Source organism: Triplophysa dalaica, chromosome 22 (genome assembly GCF_015846415.1).
Source record: "Triplophysa dalaica isolate WHDGS20190420 chromosome 22, ASM1584641v1, whole genome shotgun sequence".
In the NCBI taxonomy this organism is placed as follows: domain Eukaryota; kingdom Metazoa; phylum Chordata; class Actinopteri; order Cypriniformes; family Nemacheilidae; genus Triplophysa; species Triplophysa dalaica.
The window spans coordinates 3,746,867-3,773,793 of NC_079563.1; the positions used below are offsets into that span (position 1 = coordinate 3,746,867).

The 26,927-nt window shown below is 41.3% G+C and overlaps 2 protein-coding genes across 10 annotated transcripts in view; one reads left to right on the plus strand and one right to left on the minus strand.

The window, feature by feature from the left end:
* Positions 1–10,597, minus strand: part of LOC130411274 (uncharacterized) — a 30,391-nt gene extending 19,794 nt beyond the window's left edge. For 5 of the 8 annotated variants that reach the window (XM_056735752.1, XM_056735758.1, XM_056735757.1 and 2 more), the window contains exon 1: positions 8,903–9,029. Coding sequence is in view for 4 of the 8 variants with exons in the window: in XM_056735758.1 (XP_056591736.1) it covers positions 8,903–8,935 (33 nt within the window). In the remaining 4 variants the exon portion in view is untranslated. Of the gene's footprint in view, positions 1–8,902; positions 9,030–10,405 lie in introns of those variants that run through there. The other 3 variants (XM_056735754.1, XM_056735751.1, XM_056735756.1) reach the window with 1 other exon arrangement.
* LOC130411270 (zinc finger protein 271-like) lies at positions 1,296–18,651 on the plus strand. Of its 2 annotated transcripts, XM_056735743.1 has the most exons (7): positions 1,296–1,478; positions 1,720–1,790; positions 2,979–3,088; positions 4,390–4,661; positions 6,699–6,766; positions 11,451–11,641; positions 13,165–18,651. In XM_056735743.1, the coding sequence occupies exons 3-7, from the start codon at positions 3,055–3,057 to the stop codon at positions 15,120–15,122; spliced, it is 2,523 nt and encodes an 840-aa protein (XP_056591721.1). In that variant the 5' UTR covers positions 1,296–1,478; positions 1,720–1,790; positions 2,979–3,054; the 3' UTR covers positions 15,123–18,651. The 2 variants fall into 2 exon arrangements, with proteins under 2 accessions (XP_056591721.1, XP_056591722.1); XM_056735744.1 differs by lacking the exon at positions 1,720–1,790.
* The last annotated feature ends 8,276 nt before the right edge of the window (positions 18,652–26,927 follow it).

A 26,927-nucleotide genomic window follows, 5' to 3' on the forward strand; every position in this document is an offset into this window, starting at 1 on the left:
TGTTTGGAGGTGAAGTCATAATAATGTGAGTGTTTTGGTGCATGCATTTGATGCCCAGGCTGTGTCCTGATGGGAAGTGCTTGCATCAGAGGAATGTGAGTTTGGGGGGGTGAAGGGGCATCTTCGGCTGCAGTTGTTTAGGGGGTTGGGGGAGGTATCTGGAATGTTGTTTCAGAAGTGTTTTACAGGAACGAGATAAGGCAGAAGTTGGTGATTGGTGAAAACAAGGAAGATCCTGCCCCCAGCAGAAGAGAGATCGGTGTGAAATAACAATAAATGCTGTGAATATGTGCTGTGGGGGTTGTTGTTCCTGGGAAGGACAGAGGAGTGTTGTCCAGCAACCCAGCGCTGTATTTTGATACTTTCTGACCAATAAACTTCAATACTTTTTAGAGATTGCCTTCCTTCAATTTTTGAACATGCAGGACGCCTTTAAAGTCCAACACGTCCGAAACCCCCCAAAAAGTTTCAAGATAAAGAGGCACTTGTTTTTGAGAGGCTCACGCTACGATTAAATACTAATATGGTAGGCCGGAACTATGAGCCGGAGGGACGGGCTGATGAAAAGGTGATGTCATATGAAACCTGATTGGAAGAGGACGATGTCATGCACACATAATTGGTTTAATCTGTGATAACAACTTGAAAACAATGTATAAAATATGGAGTCAGATGTGTATTCGTTGGATCACTTCAGATGAACTCTGAATATCCCACTTTGCTTGCCCGGGAAAATAAAGTTTCAACTCTTGGCACCTGGAACCCTTGCCTCTGAGATTTCTTTCTGCGATGTAAGGCCGATTCGCCACAACATTTGCGAATGTGTTTGGGAAGCAAAATGAATGTGCTTCAATGTAATGTTTGGGACTATAGAGGGTATGGACGTGTCGTCATTTTACCAGGTGAACACGCCAGAGCGCGCCCCCAGTGGTCAAAACACTCATCAAAATGACAGCTTACAATATCAGGACACGCAATTCCGCACCACATTTCATTGTCCAGGGACGCTTCCATTGTAAGTTGTAGAGACGTTGTTAGGGTCCAGCTTGTAATTTCAGGAAATAATTGTGTTTTGATCCCGTTTTCTTTGTTTCTCCCATTCTCCTCAGTCATTTTGATGGGTGTTATGCCACCCAGGGGAGCGTGTCCCAGGGCATGTCCCGACACGTGCACGTGGGAAAGTGACGTCAATAGATACCTTCTATAGAGCCCTCCATGACACGAGTTACTTCCGCATTCCATTCTTCCAAAGGATGTCTATGTGAGCGTCGCAACTCTGTTTTTAATGGCTCTGGTCAGTCTTATATTCCATTGACGATTGGCTCATTTTACTGGAAGGCGGGACTTCCTTCGCTAGATCGGCCATACTGAGCGATGCATTCTCTCCCCATTCATGCAACAACACTCCTGCAGCGTGTTAATATCTGCTATCTGTGTTTATGATCATTCTGTCTGATCATCAGAGACCTACAAGAGACGTAAGACTCATTTACTTCAGATTATTTTAGTCGTATAATGTTCTTTATTAGTAAATGTGTCATGTTTCAACATCAGTTCAAGTTAACATTATCTCAAATGGAGTTTATACAAGTTTTGTTAGTGTGTAAATCTTTCTGTTGTAACAGATGAATGTACGTTTAATATGAGACACGCGTTGGTCAGCGTTTCCTAAATGTGTGTAATGGACGCTATATTGTGTATTGTGTGTTTTATAACTAGCTACTGGTGTGTTCAGACTGTGTATTCTGTGGTTCACACACAGGACAGAGTGAGCACCGCTGATAATACAGGTATGTTGATATGTATTTAAAGAAACACTGTATTGATGTTGTATTTCTATCTTGTAGGAATAATTCCATCTTTAGCAGACGAAAGACAAAAAGATTTTCACAATTTGTCACTGAGCTAACTTGTAGTTAGTGGTTAAGCGCTTCTTCAGAAAGAGAATTCAGTCATTGGTCAGATTTTAGAGGAGAGACATGAAGTATTGATAGTTTTTATGTCACGCACTTATGGGCAAGACGTGCCGTTGTCTGTCAGGTTTAAAGTGATCATTTCTTTCTTCCCTTAAAGGTACAGCCTGTAGCATTTTGATGGATTTATTTACCAAAATGTAATATATAATACAAAACTATGTTGTGAGTGGTGAAGAAATACCTTACAAAATGAACCGAAATGTTTATATTACCTTACAATGCGCCATTTTATGTATATACATGGAATATATATATATATATATATATATGTATGGAAAGAGTGTTTGACCGCATGATGAGATCGTCTCCCCCTCACATATAAGCATAAAACATGTCAAAATGTGGTTTTGTTTGTTTCTCTGAAGGATATGATGAGAAATGAGTTTTTACTCACCCTCTCACATACATATAACAGTGTATGTTTGGAAGGTCATGTGACTGTTTAAAGCACATCAGACATCACTTTGATGCTTTCAATGAGAATTTGTTACTTTTTGTGTCAATCCGTGTGCATTTTGGCCATTCACAATGCATTGTCATCACATGATTGTTGAGCGTGATCAACAGTTGCAACACTGCTGCTTCAGCTGACTAAGTGAATACGAGAGTTTTGCAGTTTGTATCAAGGGAGATGTACCTCGGATCATTCGGTTCCGATATCAACACGCCCTGCATGTCTTTACTTTCATACTTATTACAAAATCTCTGAATATATTTTTCAGAGTGGAACCAAAGCACTCATGCACATCCTGAGTGCAGAATGTAGTGCTGAAAAAATCCTCTATTATTGCATCGTTGTATATTCTCATTCTCATGAATAGTTTAAAACTGTTAATAAAGACATGTATATGCTCAAAACATTGTGTACTGCGTCCATCCATAAGTTTTGAGAGCCTTTTTTATTCAGAGGTTTGAAATACAGCTACTGTGTTTGTGAATGACGCTTTACCTGTGTGATGGACTTTTAGTAAACTTTAGTAAACACTGTTTTGTGTGTTAAAGGAGCAACAGAAAGAGGACGAGTGAACATACAGTGAGTGCAGGTGAACAGCTACAATCTGCACCACGTGTCGTCAACATGGAGGAGGACGAACAGAAACAAGACTTTCTTTGTGAGACACATATTACAAATCTTTTCTTTGTTGTATTATGTGTAACCGTTGTCCTCACGGCAGAGCTGCTGGCCTTAAGATATTTAATAGTCTAGATTCTGACTAAAAGAATGAAACATCACCATCAAGTTATCAGGCATGTTGTCATCTATGGCATTATTACTGTATATGCATACATAGAAATAGACTTTGACAATTAAATCTGTGCCAACACTAAATATTTAAACTTAGGTTGCCAAAGTAAAGCAGGACCTCATTAATACAGAATATTGTTTACAGATATCTTTTTATAGTCTTTGGAACATGTTTCATTCAATCAGAATTTGGAGTCTCAATTGTCTTTTACTCAATTCTGCATCATGGTATTAATGTTAATGAATCAGGTTGTCACTGTACAATAAACATCTTGCGATGCTATACCAGTTGGAGTACCACGATACTGTGCTATGTTCATTATTAAATTCTTCAAAATAAACTCAATTTGTAATATTGTAAAGGAGCCAGAATGCATGAAACACTGCCAACTTAGAAGAACAAGATGATTTGCTCTACAAGCACTTTTGCGACCATTTAAACTGAGACACTTGTTGATTTATTACAAATACGCTTTCTACTTTTGCTGACAGATCTTTGATCATTGTTCAGTGTAATGTCTATTCTACATGCTGCGACGCGTCGGTTCATCCCCATTCAACAGCATACATCGCATATATGACTTTATCTGTGTTCCAGACATCTCCGTTAGCCTAATAATCATCATGAAGTTCTCTTTCTCGTCTTGTATATGTTCTCATGCTGCAAAATACACATGCTGTTATGTCAAAAACACAAAAGGCTCACATAAGCACAGTCCGTTGGGTTTTAAATGTATATCCGCATCAAAAAAAGAATTTGCCTTCGTGACAGTAACCTAATACATCGTCGCATAATAAAGAGAAAATTAAACTTTTGTAGCTTTATTTAGAGTCATTTTCATATTTATTTAATATATATATATCTAATATTCAAATATATATAAAATATAATTCTATACATAGAATGAGATGGTGGTCTAGTGGGTTAAACCACTGAACTGGTAAATCAAAGGTTGCTGGTTCGATCCCAGCAGCCACCACCAGTGTGTCCTTGAGAAAGACACTTTACTCCACGTTGCTCCAGGGGCATTGTCCCTGTAATAAGTGCACTGTAAGTCGCTTTGGATAAAAGCGTCTGCCAAATGACTAAATGTAAATGTAAATATATAAAAATGTCATTAGAAATTTCTTTTTAAAATCTTTTTTCTTTGTTTTATATTCACACAGATTGTGAAGAGTGTCAGTCATTTTTCAATGGTGAATGTGACGTTCATGGTGCTCCATTGTTCATTCCTGACACCCTTGTGCCAGTGGGGGCTTCAGACCGGGCCAGACTAACCCTTCCTGCTGGACTGGAGGTTCTCACATCCAACATTCCCAATGCAGGACTCGGGGTGTTTAACCAGGAGGAGATTATTCCAATCGGAGCACATTTTGGCCCTTATGAAGCAGAAGAAAGCAATATGGACGAAGCTGTCAGCAGTGGATACTCGTTTATGGTGAGTCTGTTGTCTGAAAGGGATTTTTTTTTCACAGAGAAATGTTTTTTCATACAGAAACTTTTTTTTTAAAATGACGTAAAGTACTAATTCCAACAATGACTTGCCGTAAAACATAATTAGAATATGTTTAAAATCAAGTGTACTGTCTTTACAACAACAGCACAGGAACAAGTTCTGGATTTAAGTTTCTGTCTTGAATAAAAAAATATCACATATTATTGATCCCTAATTTAATATCTTGTAAAATATTGAAATCAAAGTATTTGTGAAAACGCTGAAATATGCCTCGTTCAGACTACACACAGTCAGCCTGATTTGGCCAGAAATTATGTTGTCTGAGTGATTTGTAAAGGACGTTGGGGCTAGGGTCGTAAGATTCAATTTTTTCATCCCGTCCCATATTGTTTGTCTTTGTTAAAGACAATCGGTGCTATGTCAATAATGCTTAACATCATTATGATTAGCGGCAGCGCTTTGCCACCTGGTGAGTGCTGGGAAAATCTGGATTTTTTTGACACAGTGACTACTAGACAAATAATTTAGTGATTTGAACTGGGGATGAGATAGATGTTAGATGTTAACATAGATGTTGAAATTGTTACCTGCAGGGTTTAAATCGTGCCGTCTGGGGCTCGATTCATTTTTGGGTTCATTTTTGGGTGGAGATAGAACTGTTTAAAACTCTGGAATCTGAGTGTGCAAAGAAAAATTAAATAAAAAGAAAATGGCCTTTGAAGTTGTTAATCAAAATTACTGTAGCAGGCCGTTGGTTAGAAGAAACAGTTTCTTTTAATGCTCTATATTAGCTTACCGCTGTAATGACGTTGTGGAGAGTAAATGGACTCTAAACCTTTACATAACATTTTGTTAACGATTTTGCTGCAAAGACTCACAAAAATAACATATTGATATATTAACAGAAGGAAATTGACAAAATATCTTAATGGAGCATGAACTTGACTTAATATCCATGTGCTTCTGTGTTTCCTTTGTGCAGCACCCAGCCGCCGCTGCATACTGCCTATTCTCTGTTTAATGTTTAAGAGCCACATGTTTTACTCCTGCATCATGGATTTAGTTTTAGTCATATGACATTCATATTTGTTATATGATTACCTCTTGTGTTTTCCTACCTGTAAGAGTATTCTAGGATATTTTGGAGCAACATGAAATTCTGGTCAATGGCGATCTTGGTTTGGAGAAAAAATCAATTCAACAGACAACACCATAGCCGCTAAGTGTACAGCAGTGTTTCTCAACTCTGGCCCGTGAGACCTGTTTTCCTGCCCAGTTTAGCCCCAGCTCTGATAAAACACACCTGAACAAGCTTTTCAGCGGCTTAATGCATGGCGTGCAAATTGTTTGGCGTTTCGCATAAAAGTACCACAAGAGTGATTCAGATGCATTGGCACTTGAATCTCTCTCGTGGTTCTTTAATGTCATAGGCCTATTTATTTGCGCAGCCCCAAATCATTAAAAGCATCTATTTCTAAAGAGGGTGATTAGCTTCAGGTGTGTTTTATCAGAGCTGGGGCTAAACTCAGCTGGAAAATGGATCTTGCGGGCTAAATGAGAAACACACTGTGCCCCAGTGTCCCCTAGAGTCAGTACTGCACGATTAATCGATAATAAACTACACGTAATTTGGCGTTTGCCAGCAAATTTTTAATAGTTTTTATTATGCACAGTCTGTTAGTGAAGTACAGTTAAATGCTGCATCTGAACGCCAGAGGGCGCTGTCGCGCACAAACTCCAGATATGCTCCGCAGACGAAGGCAGGACAATGGCCCTCTAGGAACGACTTTGGACATCTCTGGTTAAACATTAAACATGATGAACATAATTACGAACTTAGATATAACTTACATAATTGTTTTTGTTGAAACCAGTAACTTTGTATTGGCACCTGTTGTAGTATTGCTCCTGTATGACATACCGCTTATTGCTCCCTTAACTCATTGGATAAAAGCGTCTGCTAAATGACTAAATGTAAATGTTAGTGTTAGTTTAAATTGTTTATTATTCATTTCACAGATATACAAGAGAAGACACTTGAATGAATATATAGATGCCAGAAGAGAAACACACTCAAACTGGATGAGGTGAGATGCTGTTAGTATAATTATTATAAGATACTTTATCCTCACTGTCTGGAATGTATGCAACCTTATAGAAGGATTTATCCCAAAAGGTGTTTGTGACTTTATCACTTGCTCATCTTCATGTTGTGCTCAGCTATTCAGCGATTCAGATGACATTCCCTAAAACAGTCCACCATCGGCATGACCGTGTCAACGGTCTTGTGAAACACTTTTCCATAGAGGTGGGGATGTTGTTGGGGGCCTGAGTACTATATAATGCCCATGGCCTGTAACGCAAGCTTTTCGGCAAAATTCACCGTTTTGAATCAAAAATAGGTAATTTATGTGAATCGTGTTAATCCAAAGAGTTTTTTTCTGTGGGGGTTATCTACTCTCGAGTATCTGAAACGTCTTTGTTCCAGCACCTAGATTCATTTGGCAAACCAGAATCAAGATAACAGCTAACCGTGTCATTTTCTTGGTCCTTCGGCCACCCAGAATCGCATTTTAATTGTCAGAGAAAGACACAGCACGGGACTTGCTGTGTCCATATTTCTCCTGTAGCATGTGATGTGATTAGCCGCTGCTCCATTGGTGTCATGTATTGCACTTAAAAAACTTGTGCTGCCAAAAGGCCTGAAAAAAATGACAATACCAACCCCCCCCGCTGTCACCTTTTTCACTTCTTCTGAGTTTGCAGGTATGTGTAAAGTCTTGCCATTGAGACATATCAGAAGAAGAAACCAAAACAAACTAATTTCCTACAACGCCTGGTGGCAATGCATGATTCCATGTTAAGTTGTTTCAAGTACTTCCACTTTAAGGCCAAAGTGCGGTCTATACGTCCGCGCGACGCCTGCATGACGCAATTTTCGTCATCAAAGGGTCTTCCGTACAGCCCGTCTGCGGGCATCCCATTTTTTGAGACTGCACGGACGTGCCGCATACAACAGTGCATGCACGAAAAAGTGCACTAGTCCACTAGGGGTCAATACACACACCATCGTGTTCTCTGAGAGAACTTTGAGATGTTACATACCCAGTCATAAAGGGCACTGGTGATGTCCATCCATGCTATTCATAACATTAGGGCATGTAGGGCATCCAACCGAATCCATACCGAATCAATACACGCACAAAATCGAACCATGCTGGTAGTGAATTTACCTCATGAGAAAACACTTGGGCGTGCTCATAAGCCAATGCAACCAGGGCATATGAATGCGTATTAACACTGAAGGAAGCCAGAAGATTGACGCCTTCCCAGAAAGAGATTCATAAAATGTAATCTTCGCTCATCATGCACTTAAGACACTTCTAGTGTATACACAATCCGTAGTCAATGACGAAACAGCAAAACACAACCTAAAGAACTTTACAGCAGCAAGCTGCAAAAAATATCTTAACACTCAAAAACAAACAATCACAAGCGAGAATGAGAAAGAAATCGATATGACGTGTTTCGTGGTTATTATAGCTAAATCAAGATGCATTTTCTTGATGAGTAAATTGACCTAAGAAAAAAAGTCTTGTTTTAAGCACAAATTCACTGAAATTTCATATTTTTTACTGAAAACTAGACTTATTTTCTTGGGTCAATTTACTCATCAAGAAAATGCATCTTAATTTAAGAATGTTTAGACATTTTCACTGGAAAATAAGAAAAAATGTCTAAGACAGTCATTTTTTTTAGTGTAAACCACATAACATGAAGAATAAGGAGCAACAATGCACATATCCCGCCAGTCTTGTGTAAACTTTGGCATGCAAAGTTTTTTTTTGTACAATGTTATCGTGAGATGACAGAGGTCCCAGTCTGCAGCTCCAGGAGGTATCCCCGCTCTGCTGCTCATGCGAGCCGGACTGCGATTGCACATGATAAACAATGTAAAACTTTCTTGACTACTTATTAGTTGTTGTCCGTAATGTTTGTTAGTTACCTTATGTAGTGATAATGGCAGAGCTCTTGTTCTTTAAGAGTGCCCTGCACCATTTTAATTACTTTCGTTTTATTCAAACATTTTTTTACAGTATTTTTATCGACATCAACACTAGGAAACGTTTTTCTTTTACTGTTATAAGAGTAAGTCTAGTACCACTTTAAAGTGACTTTTACTTGTGATACTGGACTGTTGTATTTTTATCTTCATTACTTACCTTTAAACACATATTCTCCCCGACCTCAGCCATAACTTTTGTTACATAGACAACCTCTGGTGTGTACGTTTGAAAATGTGTGTGCTGCAGTCAGACAGAGAGGTGAGTAGCAGCCAGTTAAACAGAGTGGATGTAGCCGCGGATGATGAGAGAAGATGAAAAGAACGATTGACAACTCTTTTGTGAAGAATGTTAGGTTAAGGCCGGATCTGTCCGACTTTCATAAGCATTGCTCTGACACGAAGCCATCGACCTCCCAGGTTATGTCAAGTACTGGTCCATTTATCTTGAGATCTTTGAAGTTAAAATTTCAGTACAGTGAAGCACTTTAACCATCCACAGTTCTTCAGTAAGTTACATTTCTTGTAGATTTGTGCTTCAAATAAAAAACTTTATTGTGACCAGATTGTTAGTTAATCATTAACTAGTCCGTTTTGCCTATGTGGACATTAAAAGAAAGACTGGTAACACCAGTTAAATGTTAAATGCGTTAAACGCAATGTGGACGAAAATTTTGTCTAAAAATTTTGGACTAAAAGTCCACAACTTTTGTGCTGTTGCATATAAGAAAAACAGTTAGGTTCACCAGTGCAAAAGGTTAGTCTAGAGCCCTGAATGTCCCTGATACCCTCCTATACCCGCCTAGAATTTGAGGAGTTGTTAATACTGGCCTCAATACGCCTCCTGTATTGGCAGTTTTAATGCCTTTTTCTCAGAACAGTCCTGGCTGTGCTGTATGCTTCCGGGTCCCCAGATCTGTATACTAAATTCCTAGCTCAGATTATTTGTTGTTCACGGTGTATCATCCAAGGTTTCCTGCAAGGAGACACACGGAATGGCCTCCATGATGTAACGTTATCTGCACTGAAGATGTATTCTAAAACAGTAATGGTGTATTCATCCAGAAATTCACAGGTATCCGTGTCCATGTCCTTTAAATACATCCCAATCTGTGTAGTGGTATTAGTCCTGGAGCAAATGAATCTTATCCTCTGGCCATATTCGCACAGTTTTAATCATAGTCTCAGCAGTTTTGATTTTGGGTGTATACAGTGAGTGTAGCAGAAGAGAAAGTTGGTCCGACAGACCCAGATGAGGGTAGATCTGGGCTCTGTATGCATCAGCTTTGTTAGTATACACTTGGTCCAGGATTTTATCTCCCATTGAAGCACATTACACATAACGGTGGAATTTGTGAAGAACTGATTAAGTTAGTGTGATTAAAGTTCCCAGCTGCAATAAAACACTATCCGGATGTGCTATTACGCTTGTTGCTAATGCTAACATAGACCTGTGCTAATGCTAGTTTAGCATTAGCATCCGGTGGGATATACACAGCTCAGATGCAAACAACAGTGAACTCCCTTTGTAGATAAAACAGCCTGCACTTTAGCAGCATGAGTTCTACATCTGGACTACACAATTTATCCACTATCGTGACCTCTGTGCACAAGTTGCACGAGTTGTTAATATAGGTGCACAACCCCCCGCCGGTCTTCTTACCCGAGTCCACTGTCCTGTGTGCTCTGTAGGCGTTTCATCCAGCTACCTTAGTATTCGTGTCCGGAGTGGTTGGGTCCAGCCAGGTTTCAGAAAAGATCATTCAGCAACAGTTGTAAATCGAACTATGTGCAGCCAGTTGAAGCCGTAACTCATCCATCTTGTTGCGGATGGACTGGGCATTAGAGAGAAAGCTGGTAGGGAGCGGTGGTTTGTACGGATTAGCCTTTAGCCGGGCCCATACGCCCGCCGCTTGCCTCTCTTCTACCTCCGCTCACAGCGTCTCCTCTTCCCTCCTGCGACAGTGGGAGTACTGGGAGATGGTCTGGTGATCTCTTGAGGAATGATACCCTCGGCTGTAAAGTGTGTACTCCAGTATTTTGATCCAGTAGTTGTGTATGACTGTACTGAAGTGCAGTGACACAAAAATAGTGCAAAAACTATGCCAGTTGTGAGAGCTCCTAGCAACTGCATCTATGAACGAACATCATTCAAGATTGTTCGTTCTAGGCTCTTCTGCATTTCTTTACATAATACGCTTTATTAATGCATATTCTGAATTTGGTTTAAATGGATTAAGCCACATTTAGCATTTTGGAATGTTGCAGGAACCAAAGCTTTTCTGCATTGTTGGGGAAACTGAGCTCAATATCCCGCCATAGCACGGCTATGTAAAGTGACTAATGTGGTGCGTATATTCTTTTAAAATAATAAGCAGACAACAGACTAATTAAAATCAGCTCTAAAAACTGTCTTCCAGTCGAATAGCAAATAGTGTAAGGGAGCAGCCCTACCACATTCTGTCTTGTTTACTGAAGAAATAAAGTCATACAGGTTTGGAACAAACCAGGGGTAAGAAGATCATAAGTAAAAGGGTCCCAGAATACAGTCAACCATTTTTAATGGGAGGGGTTAAATTAACTTGAAATTGTGCACGAAGAGCATATAAAAAATCAACTGAACCAGTTACATGTCTGTTTGATAAGGGATATTGATCTTGTTTTTAATACCTGTTTTTGTTTTGTTTTTTTGTCTGTCTCTTTCTCAGATATGTAAATTGTGCTCGCAGTGAAGTGGAACAAAATCTGGTGGCATTTCAGTATAAAGAAGTGATTCTGTACAGATGTTGCCGGCCAATCAAAACTGGAGAAGAATTGCTAGTCTGGTATGGAGAGGAGTATGCCAGAGATTTTGACGTCACTTTTGACCATCTGTGGAACACTAAATGCTCTGACAAAGGTATGAATAACTATTGTTTGTGAAATATTGTTTTAGTTCAAGAAAGAATATCTCTGGTAATCTTTAGATAACTCACAGTTCATTCAGGCAGTCACAATGACATTACAGTATTTCCATTATATTCATGTATTCACTCTCTCAGCTACTCTATGCAATGAATGGTGGGGATAAACCGCACATTCAATTCCCCTTATGGGGGCAGACTCGTGAATGAAAGCGTACAAAACAGAGTTTGTAAACCTGTCACTGTCTTTGATTATTTGGATATATAAACTTTAGCAGAATTTGCCTGTTACCAAGCACATGGTTACCGAAACAGAGGGTTGCTCTATGTGAAAGAATAGAGCCAAAATCACTAAGGTGTGTGGGGTGATCGTGTCAGCCAATGTTTTAAATCAGAATGTGGTGTGGCACAGGGCCTTGGTGGTAAGCACTCCTCTTTTACAACAAGAAGGTCCCCAGATTGAGCCCTGGCTGGGCCAGTAGGCCTAGTTCTTCTAGTGTGGAGAAGACATGCGAGACTTAATATCCGCGCAGCTCTCACATGTGTGGAGAAGACTTGCGAGACTTAATATCTGCGCAGCTCTCACATGTGTGGAGAAGACTTGCGAGACTTAATATCTGCGCAGCTCTCACATGTGTGGAGAACACTTGCGAGACTTAATATCCGTGCAGCTCTCACATGTATGGAGAAGACATGCGAGACTTAATATCCGCGCAGCTCTCACATGTATGGAGAAGACATGCGAGACTTAATATCCGCGCAGCTCTCACATGTGTGGAGAAGACTTGCGAGACTTAATATCCGCGCAGCTCTCACATGTATGGAGAAGACATGCGAGACTTAATATCCGCGCAGCTCTCACATGTGTGGAGAAGACTTGCGAGACTTAATATCCGCGCAGCTCTCACATGTATGGAGAAGACATGCGAGACTTAATATCCGCGCAGCTCTCACATGTATGGAGAAGACATGCGAGACTTAATATCCGTGCAGCTCTCACATGTATGGAGAAGACATGCGAGACTTAATATCCGCGCAGCTCTCACATGTATGGAGAAGACATGCGAGACTTAATATCCGTGCAGCTCTCACATGTGTGGAGAAGACTTGCGAGACTTAATATCTGCGCAGCTCACTTATGTATGGAGAAGACTTGCGAGACTTAATATCTGCGCAGCTCACGCATGTATGGAGAAGATACGCATGACTATGCTGATTGTGTATGTACAGGTCCTCGAGGACCCCCTTCCAGAATATTTTAGATGTCTCCTTATAAAATCAGCTGATTCAACACCTGACCCCCACTCCGAAGGGACTCAATCAGGTGTTTAATATAGGGAAGGGGGTCCTCGAGGACTAGGGTTGAGAAACAATAGCTTAGACCAAGCAAATAATAATGCAAAAGAACAAAATAAGTGAAGATGACAGCTAATATTACAACAACAACAACATACCTTGCCTTTTACACTGCAATACGAAATGAGAATGTCTAATTTTTTCTTCTTTGTTGTCTTTTTAGAGAACGGTTCATGCCTTGTGTTTTCCTGTTCTGTGTGTTCATTGTCATTCACGGCTCAAACTTATCTCCACAAACATATGAGAAGATGCCATCATGAGGCGTGTGACATACTGCAGGACATGGTACCTAAACCAATCTTGAAAACAGAACATGTATCATCTGATAATCTCTGCTGTGCCACTCCAATCGAACTAAAACATAGAGAAGGCAAGGAGAAAACTCACCATTGTGCAGATTGTGGGAAGAGTTCCTCTTTGATAAGTCGTCTTAGTGCACACAAGTGTATCCACACAGTACCGAAGCTGTATCACTGCCAACAATGTGGAAAGAGTTTCTCTAGGTCAAGTAATTTAATGGAACACAAGCGCACACACACAGGAGAGAATTTGTATCGATGCAAACAGTGTGGAAAGAGTTTCTCTCGGTCAAGTTATCTCACTGTACACCAGCTCACACACACAGTACAGAAGCCGTATCACTGCACACAGTGTGGCAAGAGTTTCTCTCTGTTAAGTCTTCTCACTGCACACCGGCGCGTACACACAGGAGAGAAGCCATATCACTGCTTGCAGTGTGGGAAGAGTTTTATCTGGTCTAGTCATTTAAAAGTACATCAGCGCTTACACACAAGAGAGAAACCGTATCACTGCACACATTGTGAGAAGAGTTTCTCTCTTTTAAGTCATATCAGTAGACACCACCGCATACACACAGACGAGAAGCTGCATCAGTGCTCACGTTGTAGCAGGAGTTTCTCTCGACCCTACGATCTCCGTGTGCACCAGCGCACACACACTGGAGAGAAGCCATATCGCTGCACACAGTGTGGGAAGAACTTCTCTCAGTCAAGTCATCTTGGTGTACACCAGCAAACACACACAGGAGAGAAGCCATATCACTGCACACAGTGTGGGAAGAGTTTCTCTCGGTCAAGTAATCTTATTAGACATCAGGCAATACACACAGGAGAGAACCCATTTCACTGCACACAGTGTGGGAAGAGTTTCTCTCGGTCAAGTCGGCTTCGTGAACACCAGCGCATACACACCGGAGAGAAGCCGCATCACTGCTTACAGTGTGGGAAGAGTTTCTCTTGGGCATGTCTTCTTGGTGAACACAAGCGCACACACACTGGAGAGAAGCCGTATCACTGCACACAGTGTGGGAAGAGTTTCTCTCGGTCAAACGGTTTCCGTGAACACCAGCGCATACACACAGGAGAGAAGCCTTATCAATGCACAGAGTGTGGAAAGAGTTTCTCTCGGTCAAAAGATTTCCGTGAACACCAGCGCATACACACAGGAGAAAAGCCGTATCAATGCACAGAGTGTCGAAAGAGTTTCTCTCGGTCAAAAGGTTTCCGTGAACACCAGCGCATACACACAGGAGAGAAGCCGTATCAATGCACAGAGTGTGGGAAGAGTTTCTCTCGGTCAAAAGATTTATGTGAACACCAGCGCATACATACAGGAGAGAAGCCGTATCACTGCTCACAGTGTGGGAAAAGTTTTGCTCAGTCAAGTCATCTTAGTAGACACCAACAAACCCACACAGAGGAGAAGCCGTATAACTGCTCACAGTGTGGGAAGAAGTTCTCTCGGTCAAGTCACCTAAGTAGACACCAACGAACCCACACAGAGGAGAAGCCGTATCGCTGCTCACAGTGTGGGAAAAGTTTTGCTCAGTCAAGTCGTCTTAGTAGACACCAACGAACCCACACAGAGGAGAAGCCGTATAACTGCTCGCAGTGTGGGAAGAAGTTCTCTCGGTCAGGTCACCTTAGTAGACACCAGAAAACACACACAGGAGTGAACCTCTATTACTGTGTACCATGTGGAAAGAGTTTTAACACTTTTATTTGCCTCCAAAGACATCAGCAAAAACATTCAGAAGTTGTATCACTGCTCAAAGAAGAAACTTTTGTCATCAATCAGACCAATCACGCTGCTTCTTTCTAAACGGATCAATGTGAAATTGCAAGTGGGATTTTCATGCCTTGTTTCAAGCAGCAACTAATAAAGCAAATGTATTCTTGGATAGGGCACTACAATCAGTCTCTTTTTCATGCGGTGCGGTTGATACCACTCTCCTTCTGACGTTCACAATCTCCGTCTCAGATGTTTGGGGGCATTCCCATTGCCCACTAGGACACTTATGTGTGCTGGTTGTTTCTTCAACAGACCACTTTGGATGTTTCCTGGGCTGCTGTGGATGTGCACAATGGCAATTTAAGGAGATACAATAGAGGGTTTCTTGCCAAGTCATCCTGTTTTCCTTCCCACACCTCCAAACCTGTCCCAATCCTGAGTTCTCAACAAGACAGATAAGCCACTGTATGTTGGTTTAATTGTCATGTTGAGATTTTTTTGAGGATGATGACCTGTCGCAGTATAAAAGTTTTACCATCACATGCAAATAACTTGCATTCCCTGTGCAGAGCATTACTTTCTTGGGATGCAAAAAGTTTCTACCGACAGAGGTACCCTTAGAACAGGTTCGGCGGTGTCTTGCATATGGTCATAACAGACACATTGAACATGGTTATGTGGTATGCAGCGAGTACAACGCATCAGGGCCCCCAGACACAGCCTCGCCAGCATTGGCATATCCAACTGTCTGGAGTTATTGGCAGTTTTGCAGAGGCTGTGTACTTTCATTCAAGGCAAGCTTGTGTTCATCCAGCTAGAAATCACTATGACTATGGTGTGAATAAATCACAATAGTTATTTCTGCTTTTCGCCATTGCATATCACCCGCCACTTTCACCTATAGAATCAGCAGAGGCTTTGCGACTCACATCCAGGGCAGCCTTTATCGTGCAGCACATATGCTTTCATATAGAGGGTTGGATCCACCTCTATAAGGCATCTGTTTTGGAGTGGTACCTTTTTGAAGACTGATTCTTTTCCCTCGGGCAAACTCGCAGAGATCCTCTGTTGTGTCTGCGTTTAATTTTTTACTGGAAGCATTGGAGGAACAGTTGTCTTCCTCCACCCTGAAGGTATAAGGGCCTACTATTGTGGCACATCAAGCTATGCTGGATGACAAATCATTAAGCAAGCAGGACCTTATTGACCGATGTCTTAGAGGCACTGTGAGGTGGAATTCTCCCAGGCCTGGCTTGATGCATTCTTGTAACCTTTCTTTGGTGCTAGTGATCCTCCAGAGAGCCCTTTTTGGGCCTTATACAGTGAGAGAAATAAGAATTTGATCCCTGCTGATTTGAAATGAGGTTCTTGAAGGGTCTATCATTTTTATTGTAGGTTTATTTTAACTGATAGAGACAGAATATTCAGTTTACAAATTGATTTGCATTTCAGCCAGTGAAATAAGTATTTGATCCCCTACCAACTAGCCGGAATTCTGGCTCCACAGATTGGTTATGTGCCTATATGGACAACAGATTAGTCCTGTCACTTTAAGACAGTACTCCTAAATCAGCTTGTTATGTATATAAAAGATGCCTGCCAACAGAATCTGTATCTTTCATTTCAACCTCTCCACCACCATGGTCCAGACCAAATAGGTCTTATGGATGTCAGGGACGAGATTGGAGACCTGCACAAACCTTGAATAGGCTACAGACAGAAGCTTTGTGAGAAGGAGGCAACTGTTGGTGCGATCATTTGGAAGTAGAAGAAATACAAAATAACTATCAAATGCCATTGGTCTGGAGCTCCCTGCAAGATTTCCCCAATGGAGTGAAGATGATCATGAGAAAGGTTAAAGATCACCCCAGACATACACGGAAGAAGCTTGTTATTGAATTCAAGACAGTTGGGACCACAGTTAGCAAGCAAACCTTTGGTGACACACTATGCCACAATAGATTGAAATCCTGAAGCAACCGCAAGGTCCTCCTGCCCAGGAAGCCCGTCTGGCTCATCTCAAGTTTGACAATGAACATCAAAATGATTCAGAAAAGGCTTTTACAGCAGTGCCAGCACTTTCGCCAGATCAAAATTGGCTCCTATGTTTGGAGGGAGAGAAATGTTGAATATGACCCCAAGAACACCATCCCTACAAAGAAGCACAATGTTGGAAATATTCTGCTTTAGGGCTTTTTATCTCTGCTACGGGTACAGGAAGGCTTCACCGCATTGAGGGCTTGAGGGACCGGCCTGTGTACCATAAAATCTTGGACGAGAACCTCCTCCCCTTAACTAGATTACTGAAGATGGGTCGTGGATGTCCCTTTAACATGACAAAGATCCAAAACATATTGCCAAGACAATCAGAGAGTGGCTTAAGGAGAAGCACATTAAATGCCCTAGCCAGTCTCTAGACCCTAGTCCTATAGAAAATCTGTGAAGGAGGCTAAAACTGCAATTTTTTGAGCAACAGCCAAAAAACCTTAAAGATTTACAGAGTTGTGGACTAAAAAGTATCCTTACACATGAGCAATCCTGGTGATCAACTATCAGAAATGTCTTACCTCTGTGCTTGCCAACAAGGGTTTCTTCACCAAGTACAAATTTATTTATTTTCCTCGCGGATCAAATGCAAAAAAACTATTCATAACCTGTATAAAAAAAACTGATTTTTTTTTATATTCTGTCTCTATAAGTAAAAATAAACCAACCATAAAAATTATAGACCCTTCATTTCTTTGTAAGCAGGCAAACTTACAAAATCAGCAGGGGATCAAATACTTATTTCCCTCATTGTAAGTCATAAAAGTTTAGAGCCCTCTTTCAAAATACAACCTTTCTGATGGTGCTCACCTCCATTAAAAGGGTTGGGAATCTGCAAACATTCACCTTGTTTAGCGGATACCTACTGATAGGTCCAGGACACTTGCATGATCCTAAGACCTCAGCCTGCCCCAAGTTCTCACTACTCCCTTTAACTCTGTAAATTTTCCGGTCCTCCCACTGTCGAGGAAGCCTTATCCTTGCTGTGTCCAGTGTGTACCTTGCAATTATTCCAAATAAAGTGATTTCCCTGTTGGTAGTCCCATGTGAGGTATTTCTGCTGTCCAGTTTTCCTGTCTGTAAACCCTGTCATCCTCTAGACAAAGATCTAATCCGTTTCCCCCACTAAGGTTTGTTGGTTCTTTGGCAGTCCTTTGTTCTGGGGTTCAGCCAGATGTTGCACCACCTGTGGTATAAAGTGCATCTGTGGTATTTCCACATGTAACCTCCCCTTAAGTTAGATGTGGTTTCTGTAATACCCCACCTACCCAGCACACTTGGTTAGCAGGGTTGTCTCCAGTTACAATATGGAAGCCTTTGCCCTTACATGAAGTTTAAATGTCAAAGTTTTAGAAGGTGGCACACTCTCTGGCAGAAAGAGTGCTATGCAATGTTTATTCGAGTGATTGGTCTCCAAAGGGCAAACCACCAGTGTCAAATCATAACTTTTATTTATTTTATTTGGTTAAAACTTCAATAACTTTTATTGCTTTGTGTTGTGTATTTCTGTTCTTTAAGAAAATAATTTGAATGTGTGAATTGTGATATGAAAATAAATGTTATTTGAATTTAATCTGTTCACATTTCATTCAAAACATCTTATTCACAAACCTAATAATGGACCATGTAAAGTATTGTAAGATCAGTGTATGTTTACTCAATATTGAGTACTCCATGTAATCCTGGTATTTTAATTTAACACTTTTGGTAAACTGCATACCAAGAAGGCACCATGGGACACTTAACATTATTTCACTTGACATTTTTTTCTGCTTTCAACTGTTTTTTTATAACCTAATAAATACCATTTTTGACGGATGACATTGTAACAATACAACCATGTGTCAGTGGTTTTAATTTTGTGGGCGAATAATGTTGGCTATAGTGCTGGCTAATTCATACTCGCATTCATCTAAATGACCATGCTTTCTAACTGTCTGGATGTTCTTTTATGACTGTCTGGTAACGGTGTTATGTTGTTAGATCAATTTAAATCATGACAAGACCATGCAGATCAGTAGGAGTCTCTAATCTTGAGGTGTTCACAGGCTCAAAAATTTGTACCTGAATCCGAAGAGACCTGGGGCCCGTCCTTCGTACCTCACTTACTCAGTTAGCTGGATTTTATTGTTGACGATACCACATGATCTTGGATTGTTCGGTTCTTTGACGCTCAACCTGGGCTTGTTGTTTTAGCAACGGGTCCTTTATCTTAAACCTGCTTGGGAGCAGGCTTATTTCATGTAAACCGGATTAGATCGTGGCCATGATGCAGTCATGTCGTCTTCAATCATACAAAAGCAACTTGTACAAGGTACAGGATTAATGCAAATTTAACATGCAACTTTACTCGATGTTTTGCTTTTAGAAACAAAATATTGTAATGTAATATATTATTTTTAGAACGATTTTTATTAACTGTGAAAAGTCTCATGAACAAAATTAATGAATTAATAAATAAAATATAGTTTTTTTCTTGTGATATTCACTAAATTAATTTGTTAAACCTTCATATTAAATATATATGAAGGCACAGATAGTGCATATGTATATATGAAGCAGGGAATTTATAAAAAGTGCTGTCTGTCCTGCCATTTGCAAATTTGTGGTATTTCAGTATCTTAAAACCCTAGTTTGTAACACTGTTTTTACCACCAATGAATATTAAGTAATGGAACTAAATATTCTGCAGTCAAGATCATGTCAATGACAATTGTATGTGTCTTCTGAGGCCTCAAGATATTCTCTGAAAATAAATTATAATATTTGGAGGTATTATTCATATTAATATTTCAGATCAGTTATAGTATTAAGCAAAAAGGAATTGAATTAATAAGGAAGCTGACCGTCCACTGGAGCTAAGCAGGGCTGAGCCTTGTCAGTACCTGGACGGGAGATCTGCTGTGAAAGCTAGATTGCTCCTGGAAGAAGTGCTAGTTAGGCCAGCAGGGGCTGCTCACCCTGTGGTCTGTGTGGGTCCTTATGTCCCAGTATAGTGACGGGGACACTATACATTTAAAAAACTGTCCTTCGGATGAGACGCTAAACCAAGGTCCTGACTCTCTGTGGTCATTAAAAAAACGGTGACATGCAGTGATAGTGGCGTAATGCGAGGAAAAGCTATCTGGATTAGAAAACCTGAGCAGCCATATTATGAAGATGTTTACGCTTCAAATCGACACTTCAACAGTTTGTCCTTCGAGCCAACAGTAGGTATAACACAAACAGTGTTTAAAAGTAGTAGGACTAGTAATTCATGATGGTGTTTTGAAAAAAACATTGCTTTACCGGGGTTCATTGGAAGTCAGGGTACTAATTAACATCAATTTCAGTCAGAGAACCATTGGTTTAGCTTAAAGAAAAATGTGTATAATAATTGTCATTATGTATACTTGTTTTTCGGGTAATATCTGATTAGCAGAAGTAATAATAATATCGACTCGTATGTTTTCATCCAGAAAATGCATTTGTGATATCATTAACCCTGCACATTAAACAGGACATCTCTTGCTTCACAGAACTTCAAGGTAGCAAAAATCACAGATTAAGAGATCAAATAATGTGAGCATTGAACACAGAACAACATGAGTGAATACATGGGTATTTATAAAAACTTACTCTACATGCTCAGCATATTGATCGCAAGTAACAAAGACATACTGTACATAAAACATTACACATGAACACACAAAGTAAGGATAAAGAGAGATAGAATGGCAACTGAACCATTTTTCTTTAAAACAGGCTCTACTTAACCGCAGCTAAGATTATATGAAACCATAATGCTTGCATTTTCTCAGTGTTCAAAGCAAACGTCCAGATCCACGTGGAAAGATCTGATGATGTTCCGAAAGCTTTGTCCTGCTGAAGAGCAGAGTTATGGGTCTGGCAGACACCAGTACAGAGGTACGGTTCTGTGAGTTCAGGTGACCGTTGGATTCTCTACTTCCCAGAGAACTGCACAGGGATGCCATTTCATTTGTAGAGCTGATGAAGCTTAAGTTTAGTGAATTGCATTTTATGGCACAATGGGACAGAACACTGGTACATACCTTTTTCTTAAAAATGACTCCGGTTGAAAGGGTGATCCAAATTTTTTCCGGCCCACGCACAATTTTACTGGCAATTTTACTAGATTATTTTGACAGTCAAAGCATGTAAACATCATAAACGTCTTGGTTATGTACGTAACCTCAGTTCCCTGATGGAGGGAACGAGCAGTTGTGTCGTGAACGACAGATGGGGTTCGCCCTTGAGAACCAATGAACTCTGACTACTATAGAAAAGGCCAATTTTTTAGGTTTACACCAGGTAAGCACAATTTCCTTAATTAGGGATGCACTGCAGAGGCCACCTCCTACCCGTGGGGAGGAATATGGTGAAAATAGGTATGGTCTCATCCTTGGAGGAGAACGCATGGAACGTGCGGACTGAGTAGTTAACCGCGAGGTGGAGATCCACCTTGGGAAGATCATGGGGGTTACCAGGAGTGGGAACCATTCTCCTGAGGATACATCAGACTGAACAGCCCACGGAGGGGGTGTTATAGACGTCCGGTAGCACTAGGTCCGAGTTAGAGCTATCTGTGATAGTTCGTATGGTATCCCGGCCTAAGGGGGAAGGCTGCTCTGCCCAGCCAGCCCCCAGGGTGTGCTTGCTTAGTGATGGATGCAATGCCTGTTCTTAACCAGTATTTGGGTAAGAGGGGAGGTTGGTGAGATACCTGTTCTTAGCCATATGTTTGGGTAAGAAGAGAGGTAGATAGCACACTGACCCAACCTACTGGAGGGTGGAAAGGTGCTTTCGCAGGCATACCCCCCCCCCGGATGCCAGTCCTACATGTCGCCACGCAGGACGTGGGCTGACACCGGGTTTACGCGAAGGTTGTTAACCCTTGCGAAGGTGTTTGGGCGTAGCCCAACCCGCAGCTCTACAGATGTCTGCTAGAGAGGCGCTTCTGGCCAGTGCCCAGGAGGTGGCTATACCCCGTGTGGAGTGAGCCCTCACTGCCAATGGGCATGGGAGATTCTGAGATCGGTATGCCGTTGTAACAGCATCAACGACCCAGTGCGCTAGCCTCTGCTTGGAGACAGCCTTCCCCTTTTGCTGTCCTCCAACACAGAAAAGGAGCTGGTCAGAGCTTCTGAGCTCTGCGTGCGGTCCAGGTAGAGGCGCAACACACGTACTGGACACAACACGAATCGGGTTGCGCCTGCAAGTTCACCACTTTGCCCCGGAAGGGAGTAGTGGGAACTTTTTGGACACGCAACCGGGCCTGAGTCTCAAGATAGTGTGAGAGTTTCCAGGGCCGAATTCAATGCAATTCGGGGACAAGGAGGATGCTCGGAGGTCCCCTACCCTCTTGAAGGAAGCAAACGCCATCAGGAGGGCCGTCTAAATCGAGTGAGGAAGATCGGAACCTCCGAGGGGCTCTTGGGGGGCCCAGAGGTCTGATCTGGGATGCCAGAACGTGTCCTTTCCCTGAGAGAGCAGGTCCTCTCCGCAGGGGAATGGGTCAGGGGGAGTCGCTGTCCAGAGCTACAGCTCTGAAGCCAAGTGGGGTTAGACCAGTGCGGTGTAACCTATAACACTTGAGACATACCGAGAAAGAGGATGCTCTGCTCTCGGGAGAGCTTGCCCTTTCCCTTGGTTGACCTGGAGTCCCAATCGATCAAGGTGCCGTAGCACCAGGTCCCTTTGTGTACATAACAGATCTCGAGAGTGTGCCCAGATAGGCCAGTCGTTGAGATAGTTTAGTACCCACACTCCTTCCTCCTCTCAGGGAGAAAGGGCGGCTTCCACGATCTTCGTAAGGAGACAGGGACAAACCGAAAGGGAGGACTCGATTGCCAGTCTCCCTCCGATGCTGCGAGCAACATCTCATCTATGTCACGCATCGTTTCCGAGTGCATGCTTTAGGATCCGGATGGTATGCCACCACCGGTTGGGGAACGTACAGAAGAGCGAATCGGGGTACGATCGGCCCACGAGCACTTGGCTGGCGGGTTTTACATTCACAGAGGTCCCTACATCACTAACGCTGCTAATACAGGGGGACTTCGGGGCCGTAGCCACTGATGTCACGGCCCGGGTAGCAGACGAAATGGTGGCTGGTTCCCGTAGGAAGACAGCCACTCGTGACCGGAACTTCTGAATGACAATCTGCCCGCAGTGCGGGCAAGATGTGTCAACGAACGCTGCTTCAGCGTGCTAGACGCCCAGACACCTAACGCAGCGATCGTGTCCATCCCCCTCCTCGATGAGGGTGCCGCACCCAAGAGAACAGCGGGACATGCCGCGCTGGAGATTGTTCAGTCCTGAAAAGGACCTTTTTAGAAAAAATCTCGAACACCTCTGGAACCGCCGAGATGCCCAGGGGAAGGTCGCTGCAGGTAGGGACGATCCCCTGCTCTACGTCGTAGATCCGGCAATGTAGAAGAATAATTTGTTGAATTCTTTTTGTTTGTAGTCACGAGCGAAGACTCTGAAGAACAAAAGGTAAATGAATGCTGCACGCCGGCTTCCTTTTATACCGGACATCCGGGGGCGGAGACCGGCATGCAAATTTCATTTGGCAAAATTCATTGGCCTTTTCTATAGTAGTCAGAGTTGACACATGCATTTCAGAAAAAAATCTGCGTTTAAACTACTGAAAACGCATGTTAAATGTCCTTTCGGACCCATGTTGGGCATGCGCAAACAAATGTAAACAGTTCTATGGGCATATAAAGATGCTTGTTGATTACAGTCGGTTACTAGTCACAGACTGACCAGAAAAAAATGAACACGATGAGCGTAATGGTTCATATGACAGGGGCTTAGCGAATAAGGGAAGCAAACGCAGTGATACAGACGACCAAATCTGTGAATGTGAGCAACCATGCCTGACAATCAAAAAGTCTCTGTTTTCGCCTGTTTACACAGAAACGCAACTCCAGAGTTTTTGTCTGCAGCGTGCTAATAATATTAACTCCTATTAATCCAAACTTATCTAACAGTATACTGAAAACTGAATTGATCATTTACTTTAAAGCTGTCCAAAAAACTATCAAAAAATGTTTATCCAGAATAACTGTGCATGGGTTTGAGTATGGAATGTCCAAAACACTGTTGAGGATACAGGAAGTTTCTTAGGTTTTCAAGGTCTCAAAGAACTGGCCTTATTTATTGTTTTATACTGTTGTATGAGGTCTAGTTATGACATGTGCTTGATTTTTACATTCAAAAACATCAAAATCAATAAGTAATAGGCTATTTTCTACCCAGGTTTTGAGGCCAGCTCTGCAAACACTTGGTTTTAATGGGCGCAGGGGCGTAGCCAGAATTGTTTTTTAGAGGTGACCAGGTAAGACCCAGTTATTTTAATAGGGTGACCAAAAAAAGTCTTAGAGACAGAAATTATTTCGTTTTAACCTTTTACACCAATTCTTCATTACACATAGTTTGCAGGTCAAAAACATACAAAAAGAACGTAAAGTAAACTATTTGTTTGAAAAGCTTTCATAGGTCTTTTTCTGCTTACTCTTAAACATGTTTTTTTTTGTTTGGCTAATTAAATATTTACAAATTAAACATTACAAAAAGAAAACATTTTACAAATTACAAGAACATTAGCAAGGGGTTATATGAAACAAAATGTGAAACAAGAAACTGAAGTCATTTTCTGTTATCATACACATGTACATTCTTTAATCAATTACACATATATTATAGTGCTTTATATGCACTTTTTTAAATCAAGAAAAATCTAACACCTTTATTCTTTGCAAGACTACATGGAACTGAATTATATAAATCAAATGACATCATTGCTTTCTACAAAATACCATTACTGTCATGGTTCCACTATCATGTCATGTTTTATTCCTGTCTCCAGTGGAGCCATGGCATTGCCTGATGGTTTTATGTGGGAGAGATATACTTCTTTCTCGTGGTTCGTCTTTGGCCCCGCCCCTCTCACTCCTCCTCAGCTTTCCCTGAGTGCTTAATCCCCAGCACCTGTTTCTTGTTAATTATCCTGTGTCTGTTCCCTATAAAGAATCCTCATGTTTCATTTTCCTGGGCTCGTTCATTGTGGATATACCTTTATGTTCTACCTTGGCTGTCTCATGTATTAGATGTTGCTGTTCCTGAGTGTGTATCCTTAGACCTTAGACCTTGTTGCTTGTTCCCTTTTCATTGTCAAGTAAGTGTTAGTTTAGTGTTTGTATCTAGTGTTTGTTTTCTAGTCTAGTGAGTCAGTGTCCTTTTTTAGTTATTAGTCTTCCAGTCTTGTTTTCCCCAGTTAATTTCAGTGTATACGTTAAATGATCCGCAGAACTTCGTAAACTCCGACAACTCTTAAAACTTCTTTGCACAGCAGAGGTGGCCAGATAGGCCCCTGAATGGGTGTGCCGCATTGAAGACACTTGGAAGTAAACGCCCAACGCTTTGATTTGTTTGAGGTTACACATTAGCACCATTCACAGTTTTCGCAGGGCATTAGTTTTATCTGAAGACCTCCTGTGATTTATAAATGACCCCCCACATCAGTATTTCATGTGACGCATTCGCAAGGGATGATTTTACTCAAATTTACTAACTTATTTCCCGAATGTGATGGGGAGGCTTTGCATATAGTTTGTATAGCCTATTGTTATATTGCGATTAATGATATATGACCGTACCTGTCAGCATTTGAGACCGGTAAACGCGAGCCTCAAATGTTAAAAGAGTTTCCATGATAAATAAACAAACGGACTAACCCAACTTATGGATATCACCCAGCACCACAAATAATACCAAAACATTTCAAACCAGCCTCGGTGGATAAAACCCTAAAAAATGATATATGAGCCCGCCAAATCACAGAGATGGCAATTCACACAGGCTTAAGATCACAGCCAACCTCTGCAATTAATACAAATCACTAGAGGTTCCCAGGTAGTGCTAATCTTGTGTGAATAGTGCTCAGGGCACATAAAGCGATCTCTAACAAAGCAATAATGCGAACAGGACAAACATGTTTTACTCACATAAGATTGCTGCACTTTCGGATCCAATAATGATGACACAGCACTGCTTTTTAATTTTAGTCATTCCACAAATCCAGTGTCCATCTCTGCCTTTTTCACGAAGGAATCCTCGGAGAAATGAATTGAACAAACACATGTTTTTCCCACATGAGCTGGAACGTCTTTAACTTAAACTTTAACCACACATTACTAATGTCGTAAAATTACCTTAATAATACCTAATAATTATTAAGGTATTATTACCTAATAATATTAACGTATTACGGTATTATTAATTATTACCTTAATATTAAGGTAATACTTAATAATTATTATTACTAATGAGGTTATGCAGTGAAAGTATTCTTCCACAACCAAGGGTGGCACAATATTTAGCTATCTTTAACGGCATCTTTGTTTATTGCTTGCTCGCTCAATCTGGTTCCGCGCCAACTGTGTTGCTTCAGAATTGTCATCCGCGAACTAGCGGGCGGGGCTATATAGTCGTTGATATTTTTTCTGTGGAGGCGGTGTTCAGGTCCATTCCAGAATCATATTTTGTTGGTGCAATTATTTAGGTTTTGTTGAGCCAAATTAAAATTTAAGCACTTATCAGACACTCCGGACAGACTTACAATATGAGAAAAACAACTGCACGATTCATCTTAAAAGGGCAATAATATTATAAACGGGGGTTTGGCAGCTGGCGATGTGACCTGGCAAGGTTAAGGGTCCTGACATCATACCTGGCCGTGTACTGAGAGACTGTGCTGAACAGCTGACAAGAGACAGTGCTGAACACCTGACAGATGTCTGAACAGAAATTTTCTAGCCCTCGCTGAGCCAGGCAGTCATC